The following is a 20,110-nucleotide window of genomic DNA, read 5'->3' as shown; positions in this document are numbered from 1 at the left end:
AATATTTCATCGGGGCGACAACACATGCTTCGGGGGTACCTCAGCAATATAAGTCAAATAAGGCAACCATGAGGGGGATGGAGTACAGCAAATGAACACCCAAGTTCATTAACACCTACAGGTGGCGAACCTGCTAATGTTTCCACAAGACTGTCTAGAATAGCCAGTGGTCGTCATCTAAACTCCGCTAGATGACTAAATCAAACAACAACGAGGCCTCTCATCTGTTTATTATACACCAACTATCTACCCCTGTTCTACCCAACATATTAGTAGATAAAAATATACATTTTTATACATAGTTTTGAAAACCTGTATAGCATGCTTTAATCAACACATAATCCACATAACAGATGAGGCACACACACACATAACACATATCTCATAGAGAATAAATCATATCTATGAGATAGAAGAGAGTTAATACACATTCACACATATAAACAACAATATACTATACACATAGCACGTATTTTATAGAAAATACTTAATATTTATGTGTTAGAAGAAGGTAACTACACACTCACACTTATAAACAACAATATACTTAATACACTCGAACCAAACTTGTATTATTATCGTGTTTATGAAAGGTAGTATACACTCACTTGATCAGAAGATGATCGGACAGCACTACGACTTGCAGAAGTAGTAATCCTCAGCAGATCTGAAAGATCTTCACAAAAATCGAACTTCTCGCGGGCAGAGCTTCGGCTCGGGAACCGCACTTCTCGGGATCTTCGGGATCTCGGGACTTGCCTCGGGGCTCGAGAATAATACCGGGGCTTCGGGATATTTCTAGCACGCAAAACAATGCAAAACGGGAGAGAGAAGAGAGGAAATTGGCAAAAGACTCGGCTGCCTTCGGATCCTATTTATAGGAGGTTGGAGCCTCGGAGTACGCGGGGCGTACTGCAGTACGCAGCGCGTACTGCTTCCGAAATCGTCACTACATGCGTCATCCGAAATGTCGACACTCTTCGGAGTACGCGGGGCGTACCTCGGATCAGACCGATGACTCGCCTTCGGATAATGCTTCCGAATTTCCATTTAAATTTAAATACAAAATAATTAATAAACTTCGGAAATTCATATCTTCTTCATACGAACTCCGTTTTCGACGTTCTTTATATCCACGCGAAGGTGAGACTACGCTCTACAACTTTCGTTTAGACTCCGTCGGCTAATTTCGACTTTATTTTTATTATTTATTTTTAATAGTCCGCGACAGAAAAACTTTGTTATAAATTCATAACTTCTTCGTTTGACGTCCGTTCTCGCCTAACTTTTTATCGCTTCGATACCAACAATGAGATCTTCGATTCTCATTTAGATTGCTTCGGTTAAAAACCCCTCGATCTCAAATCGAGTAAAACAGGTTGCACACCGCTAAGCCGAAACTTCGATAAATCATAACTTCCTCATACGAAGTCAGATTTGGGCGTTCTATATATATTCGGAAACCTCGTTTCAACTACTACAACATTATTCAAAGATATTAAGTTTATTTTACACTTAAATTTTGACGCTTATTTTTATTCTTAATTAATCAACCACATAATTAAGCAATTAAGCACCAAAACACATAATACTCAAATAATACAATCTTATTATTTCAAAACGGGTTACAAAGGTTAACCTAGACTATTACATTGCTAAAAATGGCAAGCCCGGAAACATAGGCGTTACAATATACATCCAACTTACCACGTTTCGAACTTGTTTTCTCCAAATCAACTACTTGCACATTTTTGTCTTTTTGAGTAACCACCTTAAATACTCATTTCGCCTTGTTGAAAAATATTAGGGTATGTGCACTAGCTTTTGCCATTGACGCTGCTTCTTTTGCAACAACATGGGGAGTAAACTCATCTTCATTAGTTTGAGCAGCAGGTCCCAAAGAATACCTCACACCAAAGTAGTGAACCAATCTATAGAAGGTAAGTTGGACACACATAACAATTAGTAAAGAAAACGAGCACATTTTAGTACATTGTTAAAATCTCTGACATGTTTTTGTAATTCAACCATATCGCTTTCCACCATCATGTGCAAGTGTTCATCTCAAAAGTGAATTAGCCTTGAGCCATTGGCGAGCTTGTGCATTTACTTTTCCAATTCTTCCATGATGGATTAAAACTTGTGAACTTGATTCTGACTTCCGGTATGGTAAGTTAAAACTTTTGGATGTGAGTTGCGAAACTTGTGATGGAAGTTGTTGACAAAATGTCACAAATAATACATGTAATCTCTTTCAAATGTGAGTTGAAATTTAACTTATCATAAAATTGGTTAATGAAAAAAAACGATACATGTGAAAACTTTGTGCCTCTAACCATGGAGATCCGTGCTCATTAACAACCTTTAAGATTCCACTTTGTCAGTAAGATATTAAACAAATGCCATCATTTCTCTTTTACCACATGTTTCTTGACATGACTAAAAAACCTATACCAACGATTATATGATTCATTCTCAATAATAGCAAATGCAAGAAGAAAAATATGATTGTTGTCATTAACTCCAATTGCAATCATCATCTTACCCTTGTATTCACCATATAAATGTGTTGTGTCAATGCTAATGACAGCCGACAATGCTCAGTCCATGGATAGAGGGGAAAAAACCATGTCTGAACTCCACCCGATCCACATTATTACTCTCCACTTGATCCACATTACTCAATCTAGCACTACATGATTCAATTATAGTCCCTAAATTGAAATATTAAAGTGCGGCAATAAATTTTGGTAAAACAATATAAATTTCCTCCCTATGTCCAAATATGTGTTCAAGTGCCTTCTGTTCTCTATAGTTCCTTTATAAGGTGTTTATTTTCTTAAGAGATCAAGTTTGCATCTAGATTTGGGTAATCTTGAGTAATTCTATATTTGGAAACAAGTGTGTGGACCAATGTTTCATGTTATATCAAAATAACCACTATGTTGACGTTTACATGCACACAATTGCCACTTACATTCTGTTTGTGAGCGTAACTTACATCTTACCTTCCAAACTATTGGGCATGTTTTAACTACTTCATATTGTCAATGCTTCTTGATCATATAAAATTTGATAGCTCTGATAAGTTCATCCTAATTTTTAAAAGAATTTTCTCCCAACTTTTGAGTTAAATCATTTTTATTTTTAGAGTGTGATACCACCCGGTTGTCAAGATTAGCCACATATATTCCTTATAAAATAGTAAAATTAGAAGGTACTTTAATATCAATTCCATCTACGGTTGCATTTCCTCCGTTCTCAATTGCATATTCATCTTCTTCATCGTCCATGTCAAGCCCATTGTTCACAACAATAAATTGGGAAATTATGTTGAAGCCCACATTTTGATTAATGTATGACACACTAATAATATGATTAATAGTGGTTAATAAAGTTGTGTTTCTTTCTTGTTGTATCAAAACCGATTCTTGAGTTTTGCAAGTAATGTAACAAATAAAATCAATATAAAAAACAATACAAGTTAAATGTGTAACGACCGAAAAATACAACCGATTTTAACTTTTTTCAAAAACATCTCGATTCCATTAAATCTTTACAAAAAGGTTTTCAATACAAAACATTTAACGTGTTCCCAGAATCACAATACTACAAAATCACGAGGAGCGGTACGATCACGCCTTCGCCTTGCCACAGTCTCGTGAAGAACCTGAAAAACATGAAACCACAACTGTAAGCCCGAAAGCTTAGTGAGATATCCCCAAAATACCAACCACAAATACCACACACGCATAACATTCCATAACATATCCGATCATAGAACAGCCATGCACTTCGGGTCTACTGTGTGACTGGTCCGCCGCACCGGCCTACAGTCCACCTGGTCCACCCTCTGAGTCTATCCACAAACATCGAGTCTACAGTGTGATTGGTCCGCCCGCTCCCGGGCCTTCAATCCACCTGGTCCACTCTCTGAGTCTACAGTATGAATGGTCCGCCCGCACCGGGACTTCAGTCTATCTGGCCCACTCTCCGAGCCTTCGGCACGTCTGGTCCGCCTTATTCGGGGCCTACAGCCTATCCGGACCGCTCGCGGGGCCTTCGGGAAAACCGGTCCGCCCTGGGTATCTTGGCCTACAGCACGCAGCAGGACCCGCCTCAACCCAACTCCAGTCCAAACAACCATGTGCACATATACATACAATCATATAGCAACTCACAGTCAACAAGCAGATCAAACAGATCACATAACATACCACCATCCTAACCAGGATACCGACCTAACAGGCCACTAGCATAGCATCTCCCTATCTCTCAGGATACTGATCTCAATCAGGTCTCTAGCATATACCATCCTAACTCACAGGATGCAAACATATCAAAGCAGTAACATAATAACAACTACCCGGATCTCAATCCGATAAGGGCCGGCCTTGGTGCCTTAGACCCTGTTGATATAGTGAGGATAACTCACCTCGAAACTGCCGACTGAACAAATAACCCGAACCGCTCCGACCACTGATACGATCTCTACCACTGGACAACCGCCAATGCACTGAACTCAAAACAACAATCAACAATTACCAAAATGCCCCTGGAAACCACTGGTCGACCCTTGGTCAAAGACAAGGTCAAAGTCAAATCCCTGACTGACCCTACTCGCCGAGTCAACCCTATGACTCGCCGAGTTCCCATAATCAGAACTTCACTCAATCCGCGACCTAACTCGCCGAGTCACCCCGAGACTCGTCGGGTTCAACAACTTTGAGTCCACTCGCACACAACTCACCGAGTCATCCCTTGACTCACCGATTCTCGACTCGACCAGAAAATATTGGGACTCTTCGACAAGACTCGCCGAGCCCAAGAACAGACTCGCCGAGTCTAAGGCTATCTTCAACCTACTCGCCGAGTTGTTCATACAACTCGCCGAGTCCCAGGCCATCTACAAGCAACTCGTCGAGTCCACCCATGTGACTCGCCGAGTACCACCGGTCTGAATCCATACAGAAGCACTCCAGGCCATGCAATTGCTCCAAAACATAGATCTAGCCTCCTACAACTCATCCATCACGTAAAGTGGCAAACTTTACGTGAATCCAAAGAGATCTATGCATTTTGCACATTAGGGCTAAGGTTTGGGACAAGATAGCTTCATCCAACACTCAACACAGGGACTTTCATGCATTCTAACTCTTCTCCATCCCAGATCTGAGGTAGCAACCTCAGATCTAGCCTCTAAACTCCAATACATCCAAAGGATATGATCTCAACACCCCCAAAATGAAGAATCTAGACAATAGCAGCTCAAACAATGGAAAGATACCTCAAAAGGAAGCTCCAGGAGAAGATTATCCCGAATCCTTGAAAAGCCCTTTGATCCAAGCCTCTTCTTCTTTGGAATCTCTTCAACAACCACCTCTTCAAGCTCCAAATTGCTCAACAATGGTGCTTCTCCACGATTTTAGGGTTTCTGGAACTTAAGGAGGGACAAAGAGGCTGGGAGGAAAACATAATGATCTTTATATAGGGCTCAACCCCGAGAATTAGGGTTTTCTCCACTCAGCGCCTACTCGCCGAGTCCATCTCACTGACTCGCCGAGTCGGCTACTTAATACGCGACCCAGTCGCGACTCTACTCGCCGAGTCCACCCATGGACTCGTCGAGTCACTCTTTCCCAATTTACTCTTTTAGCCCTTCTACTCTACTCTTGATATTTCGGGATGTTACAAAATGTTAAAAAGAGATATATCATATGAGTCTTAATACTTGGGCATTGTACTCTTGTGATTTTTTCCCATTAACTTTAACCTTTAATTATAGTTTGATTTTGCTTAGTTCTTGAAGGAGACTAAGCATGTCAAACATGATATCAATGTCATTATTATCTTTGATTGGGAGAGGAATATATTTCTTACCTTTCTAACAACTAATGGGTATCTGAAAATTAATTTAATATGACATTGTCGCCTATCAATCAATGTCGTAATATGAATTTGGTTGATCAGGTCATTAAAAGTGCCTTCTTCAAAATAGAATGATTCAGACATTCAATAATAGGTTGAATATCATTGGAGTACTTTGAAGCGTCTAGATCAACAATCATGTTTTGAGTTGGCTTCTCGATGAGGGTGATTGAAGAAACAGTCTGGTCCATGAATGAAACGTGATCAGTTTTAAATGTCATTGATGATTTCTGGAAAAAGGACACAAACAATACTTGAATTTGTAGAGAATTTCTTTAAATTGCTTTCAGATCATCTGATCGTGTAAAGAGATGAATTGGTATGCATTTGGGTATTTATATGAACAGTGGAAGGCAAACATTTTTATTCTAAATTTAAAAATATCAGAATAAGTGGTAGGACTATAAACAAACCGAATGAACACGAACAAATGTTTGTTCATGTTCATTTATTTAAGTTAGCCGAACAAATGAACGAACACGAACGGATAAACGAACAAATTTTTATTGTTCATGTTCGTTCGTTTAACAAATTGCCTTGTTCATGTTCGTTCGTTTATGTTCGTGAACATGCTAAACGAACAAAGATAAACAAACACAATTGAACATATATGAACTATAATAGAGTGATTTAATAAAAAACAATTGAAGGTATATGAACTTAAAAAAACTTAAACAAACAAACATAAACGAACGTTCATGAACGTAAATGAACGAACGAGATCATTATTCATGTTCGTTCATTTAACTAAACGAACGAGAATTTGTGTTCATGTTTGTTCAATTATTAAATAAACGAACATAAACGATCTTCCCGCCGCACAGTTCATGAACGGTTCGCCGAACGTTCGACATTTACAGACCTAATAAGTGGACAAAGAAACCACCAAAGATATGCATTAAATTCTTGTTCAATCCATCGTCAAAATAAACATCTTGCAACCCACACCCATTATCACGTTAATAAAGGTCCAATAAGAAATTCACAACTCATCATTCTTATAACTGAAACAAATAGTTGTCTTCCATTATCTTCATACTAATAACTTTCACAATTATCATGGTAAATTGCATTTTCGTATTTATAATGTAGAATCATAGCATGAACCAATCTCGTAAATAAAAAACCATTGTTCATTTTTCTGATTTTTCTTCTCTATCTCAAATTGTGTTTATATCAGATTTTGTTGTTCTTCACTCTTTTTTCTGGTGTGTAATATATCTGAAATATGTGACTTTTATCTGATTTTGGTTCCCTCTTATGTGAAATCTATGAAAAAAAACCTATCCAATTTTGATTCTATATCTAAAATTGTGTTTGTATCAGATTTTGTTGTTCTTCCTTTTTATTCTGCTATGTAATCTTATGCTTTCAGTTCAAGCTTCCTAGTTTTTGTTTGATGTTCTTCCCTTTTTTTTCTACACTGATTATTAGGGAGTTTCGAGCCATGAATCTGAAGCTATCAACAAAAATTGTCCTTTCAGATGTTCTGGACAATGGGAATGATGCAGAGCAGTTTGAAGCTTTAACTAGTGATTGGTTTAAGGATGAATTAGAATTATGCATGTATGTTGGTACTTCATAGAAGAGAACATCACCTTCTTAAAATTTTGAAGAATGCAATATATAAAGTTGTAAATTGGGTTGTTACTCATAAAATGTGGAACAAAGAAAAACACTCGATTAGTTTGTGTAAATGTAGAAATTCAATCAGTTTGTAAATCAATAAATTTATGATAATGATTTTATGTGATTTAATGAATATTTATAATTGTGAGAATTGTTTTGAGAAAAGTTTACACAAGTGTAATTGTGAGAATTGTTTTTGTATTAAATGACATTGCTATAACTAAATAGATTTATATTGTGTTGCAAACATAACATAAGGGTAAAATGGTAATTATGATCATTCAGCACATCCAGTCAGATGCATAATCAAACAACATGGTTTCGGTGCTAGATGTAGATTCGGTCGGAATTTCTAACCCGGTCAATTCTAACCTAGTCGGCAACCATCAAACGACCCAGACCCATAAGGAAAAAACAATAAAGCATGAGCAAAGGGTTTTTTTGTTAGCAATAGTCAACATATTGGAAGAATAAGAAAAGACTTTTAAAATTTCGGTTTCAGTTCCAAGACCCAAAATACCCGCCCAATGGGTCTGGGACGGATATCCTCGAAAAACGATTTTGATGGATTGGACTTGGAGAACTAATAACCATTAACCGGACGAGGTGCATCGGTTTTTTCTGTCAGCAATAGTCAGCACAATTGAAGAATTATAAAATAATTTTAAATCCACGTCATGCCAAAAACTTCAAAATTGGTACTTTGGTATAATTAGCCCCCCAATATTTAAATTCCTATCCAACTCCACTATGACATTTTAAACAACATATTTAGCTTCTCATATTCTAATTCAACTTTAAATGGTAAATAAGTCCCTATCCCTATCCTAAATAAAATGAAACCAAACATGTTTTGACTCAAACCTGTTTTGACTTTTGTTGACTCGAACCGAACCAGTTTGGCAAAAAAACCGATTTGTGCACCTCTAATGTACACCCATTTGTCCAAATACAACCTATTAACTCATTACATATTTGATTTAGCAGGCTTTAAGGTGTTTTGGTTATAAGAAAAAAAAAACATTATATTTAGGATCCCATGAACCATATTGTAAGTCTTCCTACTTTCCCTAAAATCAACGGACCAATCTTGTTTATACTAATTCACATAATCCAACGACACTTCTTCCTTGTTTACAACAGGTGATTAATTGTGTTCTTGTACAAAAAAAAAAGATATTTCACAATTTTTTATACAAAAGCCTTCAGTCTCATTGATGAAAACGGAACTGCAAGCATCTGTGCATTGTTCTTGTATTTGTTTCTTATAAAGCAATTAACATTTTTATTAAGGATTCATCGTGACATATCACTTTGAGTTTTTTTTGCATATGATTAATGATCGATTGTTTTATATGTGAATATCTGATGAAGAGGAGATAATTTAACGAATCTTTATGTAGGAATATGTTATTTTCAATATAGAGAGCGATATGCATATGCTATTTCTCTAGTAGTCAGAGTCCATGAGAGCAAATCACTTTCCAACTCTCAATAATATCCATCAAGCTTCATTTATTGTTTTTGTATGCATCTGTAACCATATGCACATGCATCTTATAATATGCTAGCCGCATCCTTCTTAGTTCTTACAAACTTCAAGGGTAAAACGGTCTTTTCACACACACCAACTATTTACTTGTATAAAAACCGGAACTTAATTATTTCAGAGCTTTACAAATAAAAGAAGAAAAATTAACACCTACCTCTTTTGCTACAATCATATTTCTTTTATAAAAATGATATATAAAAAAAAAAAAAAGGAGTAGCATTATTTACTCTACATATGGTACGTGATCTCGTGTAAATATTGAACTACTTTGAGCCATTTGAGGAGAACCCTGAAAAGCTACACCTGAATTTCGACCTGAAAATTTGTAAGCAAATATTATTGATTCATTACTTGGGTGGTTTCACATTGACCATTTTACCCTTACTATATATATATTTCCATGTAGGGTACTATGGTCTATGAAGCATTCATGTGATTAAGGATTGTTATGCACTCTAGTGTCACGTGTGATGTTAACCCAAATTTTGAATGCCCTACAAATTCAAGAAACTTTTTTATTTTTTTATTTTTTTATTTTTTGTGTTGTAGGGTAGGAAGCATTCAGGTGGTTAAAAAGTGTCACATGTAATGTCATGCCAAATTTGAATGCCATGTCACATGTAGGGCAACTTATAAGATGCCAAATTACTATCCTATCCCTCACAAACAAAACAACAAAGACATTAAGTCAAAAGATATTGGAATATGAACACATATCGATATCTTCCCCTTTCTTTACATTATCATCTTATCTTTTTAACAATTATATATATAAATTTTTTATATAGGTAAAGGTACATGCAAGAAATAGCAATATACATCTATGTATATGATTACTTTTTAAATATTATTACAAAGTATAAGTGCTTGGAATTTTATTTTTCGTATTAAGGCATTGTACTTTGAAAAATCTACACAACTATATCAGTGAATATAGCTTTTTATTTTGGTGACATTTCTATAATTAGGTATAGTTTCAAAGTATAATACTCTAATAGGAAGAAATAAAAGTAGGATGCTATAATAATTAATAAACTAATAAATAAAAGTACACTTAATCCTATTTTCTACTAATCGTAGTTTGCAAAATTTAAACAAAAAATTAACTCAATCTTGAAAAGAAAAAAAATCAATTACCTTGAAGAAGTATGACTAATAAGAAGACGATGGTAAAAAGCATGGCAAACAAGGCTGCATGTGATGATGATGATGATGATGATGATGATGATGATGATGATGAAGCTTTCTTTTGCTTGAGTGCTTTCATGCGCTCAATTCTCGCCTTTTTGATGATGGCAAGTTGAGCAAGCTCTTTGATGAGGTTTTGATCATAAGAATCCAAAGAAAAGCCTCTAGGAGGTCTAGGTGGTTTTTTTGCATTTGTACCTTTTTTACCCTTTTCTTTCCCCATCTTCTTCCCTGTAGAATTTACATTATTCTCTGCATTGATGTTTGATGGATTCAAGATACTTTTTTTTGCATCCAAACCAGGATCTTTGTTGCTATAAATTACACCAGTGCCACTCTCAAGATCAAAATCAACATCTTCTTCTCTACAAGTCGAATGAATATGATCCATTCAAAATTCAACCCCCTTTCTCGTCACTTCCAAATTCCTAAAATTCTTTTTTTTTTTTTTTTGCTAAAACGCACAAAGATTTGTGTTCTCAGGTTCAAAACTAAGAAGAAGAAAAAAACGTAGTTGAGATTTTGCAGTTTTCTAGACACAGTTGCTCAAAACTCAAATACCAAATATATGCTGCTCAAAAGCTCTCAATGGATACAAAATTCTGAAAGTAAAATAGAAGAAAAAGATTAGGATATCATCTCCTATTAGTCAATGTGTGTGTGTGTGTGTGTGTATATATATATATATATATATATATATATATATATATATATATATATATATATATATATATATATATATATATATATATATATATGAAATAGGAAGTAAAAAGAGTCTTCATGTGAACTCAAATGAAAAACTATGAGCTAAACAATGTCAAATCAGGGGTAACCAGAAATGTATAGCTGGCATTAATCACAAATTTCGGGTCAAAATATAGCACTTTTTTTTCAATTACATGCTGGAATACAGAATTTATCAATCACGTAACTATAATTTGAAATTTTCGTCTATCTTTTATCTTCGATTTTAGTCAAATTGACTAAGATAAAATCATTTGTACCAGTTGCGACGATTGCGTTTCCATAGTCAAATTGGGTATTCTGCCAACCTTTCGGTCAAAAAATCTAAGTATCCAAAGCAAAACAACCCAAAACGCTTTGTAGAAGCCGAAAGAAATAATCAAACTAAAGGATTTGATCTAAGTAACGAATGAAGCTAACGATTGTAGCTTTAAACGACAAACATAAGCAACGAATGTCGAAGAACAAGTGAACTCTAAGTAAAGAAGAAAAAAGAAATAGAAACCCAATTGTTACGGGTAAAATTGCTTGCGATGTGATTCAAATCTCAAGAAAATGCAACGCGTAAAGGAATCAAACTCGATTACTCGTAAATTCAAGTTATGAATTTCATAATTCAGACGATAAAGAAAGACGTGATGAAATTAAAAGTACCTTATATAACTAGAAATCGACGGAAACCTAGATCGAGTATGATATGCATATAGTAATCAAAAAAATCCTTCTTTTACCTCTCTAACGTATGAAGAAATTCATCAGATGGATAGCGACTGGTTATAAGACGCATATGGCTTTTTAGTTTTTAAGAATTTGTGGACAACCGGGAAGGTGCTCAAAAACTGATTTTATTTCATTTATTTTTATATTTATCATATTAAAAGTACAAAATAAACATGTCTCAAATAATATATAAAAATATATAAAAGCTAAATTTGTTGAAAGAATAATGAAACATGTTAAATTTATAATATTTATATATATGGTATTATGGCTAAACATTTATTCAATAAAGTTATATATTTTTTATATCACTTATTATAAATAATGGTTGGATGTTTCGATTAATCCTTGCTATTTTTGAGCAACGATTTTTTTACAACTTTTTTAACATTTAATTAATTAACTTGTCAATTTAGTAAAACATATGAATAGCTTATCAGTTTGATACATTTACTGAATGCAACGATTTATGAACAATAAGAAAAAAGTATTTTAACTTAATTTCTAGATCCCTTAATAAGATGTCGTGTGATGTTATTTGCATGTGTTAATATGTAGAGATTGTTTCGGGTCTACAAGAAGATCTCAAAAATTATTTGAATATATGCTCCGTTGGTGGGGAACTAGGGTTGGACCATTCTTCTCAATTATGGATACATATTCATAATCACTAGAGGCTTATCTTAGCAAAACTAAATAATAATTAATATTTAAAAAATAGATGTTAGAAATTATATATTTTATTTGTGAAGAAGCATTCACTATAAGTTTTCGGAATCTCAAAATATATATAAAGACAAATTTATATAAATGGTTATTTCGGTCGGGGAAAAACCACTATAAAGTCTTTATCGTGAATGTTGAACACGATTGGTCCTTGTGAGGGGTCGTTTGATTTGCTTTTGACTGGATTTTGGTTGAATCGGTCCGGGTCAGTGTGTTTGATTTGCATGGAGTCAAGAGGCTCTAGCTGACTCGGTCAACAATTTTCATCCGACTCGGTCCATCCAAAAAATGAAGCTGACTGGAAACCATACGCTTTAATCCCCTTTTCTAACCTTGACTATAATCACCTCTAACATTCGCTTGAAACTTCCATCAGTTGGATCAAGCGAGACCACCATCTCCATTTATCAGCCACACCATCGTCCTCCAACCTCTTCCTCTCCGGTATCTTCCTCCGTCCCTCCTCCACGAACGCCGACCTACAACTCTAACGGTAAGCATCTTTCCTCTGTTTTTTTCATGAAATTAGATGCAAATATGTATGTATTTTATGAAATTAGATGTTATTTGTGTATTTATTATCTGAAATTAGATGTTTTTTATGTATGTATTTGCAGAAAATTGATGCTATTTGTGTATGACCTAATTACATCTTTTCGTTTTGACCTGATCGACATATTTGGAGTTGTCTAATACAGAAGTTGGAAGCCATGGTTATTTTTGTTTTGTTCTTAAATCTTTTTATGTGTAATAAATGGTCTTTATTAAATCATTTATCATGGCTACTAGTTGTAGATTAGCATAAATTCAAGGTTTAAGATGGGTGTTACAACAGATTTGAGGCTTTGCATACATTAATGGAATGTTTTTTAGAGTGAGAAAGAAATATATTGAAGTTGATCTGTTGTCGCTGAATGAATTGATTGAATTTTGCTTTATTTCTTTGTTTTTGTAATTGCAGGTGTAACGACCCGTTCCCGGTATGTTAATTTATTGGGCTTTGTTGTGAGTTTTGCAGGAGGAACTCGGCGAGTTCATAGCCTGACTCGCCGAGTAGGGTCGCGGCTGCGAGCACGCGTGAGCCGGGGACTCGGCGAGTCCATATTCTGGACTCGGCGAGTCCATCCGTCTGGGTGAAACCCTAAATCCCCGGGTTGCCCACTATTTAAACCACCTTATAGCCCCATTCTCGCCTCCCTCACCCTGTGAACACTGTAAGAAAGAACCCTAATCCTCCCTTGTGTGAGCTAAGTGTTTTGTGCCATTTTGTGAAGGTGTGAAGAAGGAGAAGAAGAAAGAAGCAAGGAGAAGAGTTGGAGTGCAAAGATCCAAGGGCAAATCTGAGTTATTTGAGGTATTTTCGGAGTTCCCTCTTGTTATATGCCCTAAACTTCCATTGGAGCTCTTCTAAGAGCTAATTGATGTTTGTTCCAAGCCTTATGTTTGCATGAATGTCTTAATAAGTCGAAATACCTTTGGATCTGAATGTTGGGGTGTTGTAGAGCCCATATCTTCTGTCTTTTTGGAGTTACTTTGCATAATAATCATAGATCTACCCATTTTATGCATCTTTTAGCCTTATTTCCCTTATTCATGAGGTTGTGCACATAAAGTTGGAAACTTTACGTGGTAAATCAGCTTATTGGACTCAGATCTATCTATTGTATGCGTTGGATTCAAACAAAATCGAGTAAAAATCAGTTGCATGGCGGCAACTCGGCGAGTCGGGAAGAACGACTCGGCGAGTTGGGTCGCGAGTTCCCGAGTCCTTCATTTTGACCAGTGTCGAGTGAATCCAGTGAGTTAGAGAGTGGACTCAGCGAGTTGAGGGTAGACTCAGTGATGAAGGGACTCGGCGAGTTGTTCATACAACTCGGCGAGTCCAAAGCAATCTCCTTAGGATCATGAACAACTCGTCGAGTTTGTTCATACGGCTCGGCGAGTCGGATGAAGATTGTCTGAGTTCTTGGATCAAGAGGGTACTCGTCGAGTCGATGCCACACTCGACGAGTAGCAGCATGTAGAACTGAGAAGTGAGAGTAGGACTCGGCGAGTTGGGTGGCCCAACTCGGCGAGTCAGCCCCAAAAGTAAGTTGACTTTGACCAAGGGTAAAAGAGTCATTTTACCCCAAGTGCAGTGTTTAGTATTTGATTGAGTGTGTTCATGGGCTTGTAGCCGAGGAGATTCAGGAGCAGCAGCCGGTAGCTTTCAGAGACACACACTCAGCCGCCAGTTTACGAGGTGAGTTTCCTTCAAATAGGGACGGGTCTAAGGCCACAATGCCGGCCCGTCCAGTTAGCAGTAGTTTCCGGACTTCGGTCCGATGTAGCAGCTAGAATGTTTGATGCCTTCGTGGCTCAGACAGGATTTATGTGCTATGTTTTATGTGTTACGTGTTATGTGTTCCGGGCTACGGCTCGATGTAGTATGCAGTATATGTGTTCATGCTAGTTGATATGTCATGATATGTTCAGTCAGTTAGTTCCGGACTCCGGTCCGATGCAGGGGACGAGGTCCCAGTTAGTTCCGGACTTCGGTCCGATGCAGTTAGTTCCGGACTTCGGTCTGATGCAGTTAGTTCCGGACTTCGGTCCGATGCAGTTAGTTCCGGACTTGGGTCCGATGCAGGGGACAAGGTCCCAGTCAGTTCCGGATTTTGGTCCGATGCAGTTTCCGGGCTTCGGCCCGATGCAGTGGGCAAGGCCCAATATGTGTTATATGCTATTGTATGGTATGTGGTATTTTGGGGGAGCTCACTAAGCTTCGTGCTTACGGTTTCAGTTTTGGTTTCAGGTACTTCCGCAAGCAAAGGGAAGAGCTCGGGATGATGGCATCGCACACACCACCGCCTCAGCTTTAGCCTGGGATTGATTTAGATGTTTTGATCTGATGTAGTATGATACAGTTTTTCCGCACAGTATTTTATTATGTTTTGGAATACATCACGTATGGTTTTATTATATGATGCTCTGATTACAGTTTTGATTATATTAAAAACAAAAATTTTTGGGTCGTATTTTTGGGTCGTTTCAAGTTGGTATCAGAGCCCTGGTTTGAGGGATTCGGATACACTTCCGGGTGTATCTGAACTCAAACTAAGGGGAAATAAAAAGATTTCTAAAAGTAAAATGTTTTCTAAAAGAATTTTGAAAGCACTTAGAAAGAAAGAAATTTTTAAACAAGATAAGGGTGTGGTGCATGCGATCAGCCGAGCTCAAGTAAGTACTCCCAAATTATCCATACAAGTTATTTGTTCAGTTTCAGTTTCAGTTGAATAGCATGCTAGTATAGGACTAAGGATCTAGGAGGATGCCTTATGTGTCTGCCTTATGTGTTACAGCTTTATGAGTATTGCATGCTAGTATTGAGTAGACAGCAGTAGAATAGCCTGTTTAGGTTATGCCTGATAGTATGAGCTTAGCACTGTATGCTAGATCAGTTTCTCATTTTGAGAATAGTTTTGCCTGAGTATGTTTCCTTTATCCGAATGCTGCCTGCTTCGTGCTTTGTGGGAATTCTGAGTGATGGAAGTTAGCCATTAGGTGAACACGATACACCACATGTGATCAGGGTTGAATAATCCCAGAGTGCTGGAACTGACCCTATTGCGCAGCTCTTGTTTGAGTCCAACCGTTATAGGGACGGGTCTTTTACTTGAAGGACTATCTGATCTTCGTCACATGTGATGGTGTTCAGGTGATGGTTAATTAGCATTATAAGGAGACCTGCAGCAGCTGAGGACTAGTTGAGCTAAGTCTGAGGTTTCCCTGGGGCAAGCCTAGGATGAGAGTAGCAGAGATCAGTAGTAGTAGAAGTGACTTGGTGGAGTCAGGGCAGTTCTTGAAGAAAGTACGGATAGATGTGGAAGGTAGTATGGGCCCGTACTACTGGAAGCAGAGGATCCGTACTCGAATCAAGAAAGGCTGAGACAAGACCAGGAAGCTAGTTGTAGTATCAATGATCCCTCAAGATATTTCTGTTTTCTGATGTGATTGTGATGTGTTTCAGAATGGTGGTTTTGCGTTCGAGACCAGCAGCCGGCAGCGGAGGTGCCGGGGAGGGATCAGGTTCAGGCTCGGGGGATGAGCGCATGGATGAGCAGACCCGAGAGTTTCTTTCTTCGGAGATTACGCGCATCATTATAGAGCAGACTCCTGTGATCTTCGGTTCGATCAAGGAGGGGATTCTAGAGCTGATGGATGAGAGACTGGGCACCTTCCGTGCCGAGGTGGCGGCCATGATGGGGTCGCGCACCCTTACCTTCAGGGAGTTCAGGGCATGTGGAGCCCCGGACTATCATGGGGCGCGGGACCCCATAGCGAGCACCAGATGGTTGGCAGATGTGGCCAACGCTTTCCGTACTAGCAGATGTCCCGAGGGGGACAAGGTCAGATTGGCGTCCTGTCTTCTGAAGGACAGGGCACGAGATTGGTGGGAGGAGGTCGGGCATGCCATTGGGGATGATGCAGCATTGGACGCCATGACCTGGGCTGATTTCTCTACCAGGTTCAGGGCGGAGTTTGCACCAGTCATTGAGGTGCAACAGCTAGCTAGGGAGTTTCAGGACCTCACCCAGACTACAGAGACAGTGGCGGAGATCACCGCCAAGTTCAGGGAGAGGGCTCTTCTCGTTCCTCAGTATGTAGCTGATGAGGAAATGAAGAAGGCCCGTTATCATGAGATGTTGCGGAGCGATATCCCCCAGTTTGTGAGCCGGTCCAGCTGTAAAACGCTGGAAGATATGATTGCTAGAGCTCGGGAGAGGGAGATTGATCTTGAGATGGAGAAGAAGAGGAAACCAGAGGCGGTTTTGGGTTCAGGCAGTTCGGGCAAAAAGCCCAAGGTTTCGGATCACAGATCTAGGAGTCAGCAGAGCCACGGTCGATGTGGCAAGTGTGGGAGATTGCACGAGGGAGCGTGCAAGGCAGGGAGTTCCGGCTGCTACAAGTGCGGTCGGATTGGGCATTTGAGTAGGGATTGTACGGCCCCTGCTACTGCCGTCGCAGCATCAGATCTGATTTGCTTTCAGTGCAATCAGAGGGGACATAAAAAGTCCCAGTGTCCGAGTTTAGCTTCAGCAGGGAAGGTGGCTGCACCTGCCCCTGCTACCTTGAGGATTACAGATGGCCGGCAGGGCCGAGCTGATGCGCCAGTGGCGAAGAGTAGGGCGTTTCAGATGACAGCAGAGGAGGCGCGAGCGACTCCTGATGTGGTGACGGGTATGTATCTTCCCTTTTATCTCTTTATTATTATTGATTAAATGTTGCTTATGGTTGTATGTTTTATTCAGGGTCGTTCTCTGTGAACGGCATTTCTGCTTTGGTATTATTCGATTCGGGGGCTACCCGATCATTCGTATCTCTTGCGCTTAGCAAGAGGTTCAGTAGAGCTCCAGGGGAGCTGGATTGTCCATTAGAAGTTGAGATAGCGGATGATAGGACCGTGAGGGTCGGCAGAGTGCACAGAGGGTGTTCTCTTCAGTTATTTGATGAGCAGTTTTCAGTGGATTTGGTACATATTCCCCTGCGAGGGAATAAGGTTATTGTGGGTATGGATTGGCTAAGCCCCAATGGGGCGGTGATTGATTGCGAGCTTCAGTTAGTGAGGGTTCGCACTCCCAGTGGGGGAGAGTTGGTGATTCAGGGCGAAAGGCCACAGCGAGGACCGACCTTTTGTTCCGCCGCAAGGGCGAGGCGCTATGTTCAGCAGGGTTGCGCCGGTTTTGTAGCCTACGTTTTGGATGCCCGGGAGAAGGGCAAGTCGACTGTGGATGATGTTCCTATCGTTCGAGACTACCCGGATGTGTTTCCTGAGGATTTGCCGGGGATACCTCCTGAGAGACAGGTCGAGTTCCGGATCGACCTCGTCCCTGGTGCGGCTCCGATAGCCAAGGCACCGTATCGACTAGCTCCCCCTGAGATGCAGGAGTTGTCTACACAGCTGCAGGAGCTGTTAGACAAGGGTTTCATTCGGCCAAGCAGTTCGCCTTGGGGAGCGCCAATCCTGTTTGTGAGAAAGAAGGATGGGTCGCATCGTATGTGTATTGATTATCGGGAGCTGAATAAGGTAACGGTGAAGAACCGTTACCCACTCCCGAGGATAGATGATTTGTTTGATCAGCTTCAGGGAGCGTCTTGGTTCTCCAAGATAGATCTACGCTCCGGATATCATCAGATGCGGGTTAGAGACGAGGATGTGCAGAAGACTGCTTTCAGGACCAGGTATGGTCATTACGAGTTTGTGGTGATGCCATTTGGGCTCACCAATGCCCCAGCCGCGTTCATGGATCTCATGAACCGCGTGTGTAGGCCGATGCTGGATCGGTCAGTGATAGTGTTCATAGATGACATCTTGGTGTATTCCAAGACGCAGGAGCAGCACGAGGAGCACCTGCGGGAGGTGCTAGAGGTTTTGAGGAGGGAGAGACTTTTCGCAAAGTTCTCCAAATGTGAGTTCTGGTTGCGCGAGGTGCAGTTCCTTGGTCACCTCGTCAACCAGAAGGGTATTCTGGTAGATCCGGCCAAGATAGAGGCCGTGATGCAGTGGGAGGTCCCGAAGTCTCCATCTGAGATTCGGAGCTTCCTAAGGCTGGCAGGGTATTATCGGAGATTTATTCAGGATTTCTCCAAGATAGCAGTGCCGCTCACCCGACTGACCAAGAAATCAGTGGTATTTCGTTGGGGTCCGGAGCAGCAGACAGCATTCGAGACCCTCAGGCAGAGATTGTGCGAGGCTCCGATCCTTACCTTGCCCGAGGGAGTAGAGGATTTTGTAGTCTATTGTGATGCCTCAATCACAGGTTTGGGAGCAGTTCTGATGCAGCGAGGCCATGTGATAGCTTATGCCTCGAGACAGTTGAAGCTTCACGAGGCTAATTATCCTACCCATGATTTGGAGCTGGGGGCAGTTGTGTTTGCCCTCAAGATTTGGAGACATTACCTTTATGGGGTCCGTTGTACTATATACACGGATCATAAGAGTTTGAGGTATCTTATGGATCAGCCGAGTTTGAATATGAGGCAAAGGAGGTGGTTGGACGTGCTGAAGGACTATGACTGTGAGATCCTTTATCATCCAGGGAAGGCCAACATGGTGGCCGACGCCCTAAGCCGCAAGGTGACGGCGGCCCCTATCAGGGATCTGTGTATGAGGATGACAGTGATCACTCCACTGTTGGAGCGGATCAAGGAGGCTCAGATGGAGGGCCTCAAGGAGGAGAGGCAGAAGTGTGAAAGGATAGTAGGCCGAGTAGCTTCATTTGAGTACGACAGTCGGGGTTTGTTGACGCTTCATGGTAGGGTATGGGTACCGTACTGGGGTGGGGTACGGCAGGTATTGATGGACGAGGCTCATAAGTCTCGATTTTCTATCCACCCAGGAGCGACAAAGATGTACCGGGATCTTCGACCCGATTATTGGTGGCCCTGCATGAAGCGGGACGTCGCCTGGTACGTCGAGAGATGCCTGACCTGCCGGAAGGTCAAGGCGGAGCACCAGAGACCTCACGGCAGGATGCAGCCGTTAGACATTCCCGTGTGGAAATGGGAGGACATTACCATGGATTTTGTCACCAAGCTTCCCCGGACCGCACGTGGAGTGGACTCGATATGGGTAGTAGT

At 39.9% G+C, this 20,110-nt stretch overlaps 1 protein-coding gene across 2 annotated transcripts; it reads right to left on the bottom strand.

Moving 5' to 3' along the window:
• Window positions 1-9,172: 9,172 nt before the first annotated feature.
• LOC111886941 (uncharacterized) lies at window positions 9,173-11,906 on the bottom strand. 2 transcript variants are annotated; one of them, XM_023883181.3, is made up of 3 exons: window positions 11,776-11,906; window positions 10,247-10,899; window positions 9,173-9,424 (listed from the first exon to the last, which is right to left on the bottom strand). In XM_023883181.3, exons 2-3 carry the CDS (start codon window positions 10,686-10,688, stop codon window positions 9,333-9,335), a joined length of 534 nt encoding a protein of 177 aa, XP_023738949.1. In that variant the 5' UTR covers window positions 10,689-10,899; window positions 11,776-11,906; the 3' UTR covers window positions 9,173-9,332. The 2 variants fall into 2 exon arrangements, with proteins under 2 accessions (XP_023738949.1, XP_023738947.1); XM_023883179.2 differs by having other exon boundaries at window positions 11,699-11,855.
• Window positions 11,907-20,110: the final 8,204 nt, after the last annotated feature.

Source organism: Lactuca sativa, chromosome 6 (genome assembly GCF_002870075.4).
Source record: "Lactuca sativa cultivar Salinas chromosome 6, Lsat_Salinas_v11, whole genome shotgun sequence".
Lineage (NCBI taxonomy): Eukaryota > Viridiplantae > Streptophyta > Magnoliopsida > Asterales > Asteraceae > Lactuca > Lactuca sativa.
Note: the sequence above shows the minus strand (reverse complement) of the source record. Positions and strands in the feature narration are given on the sequence as shown.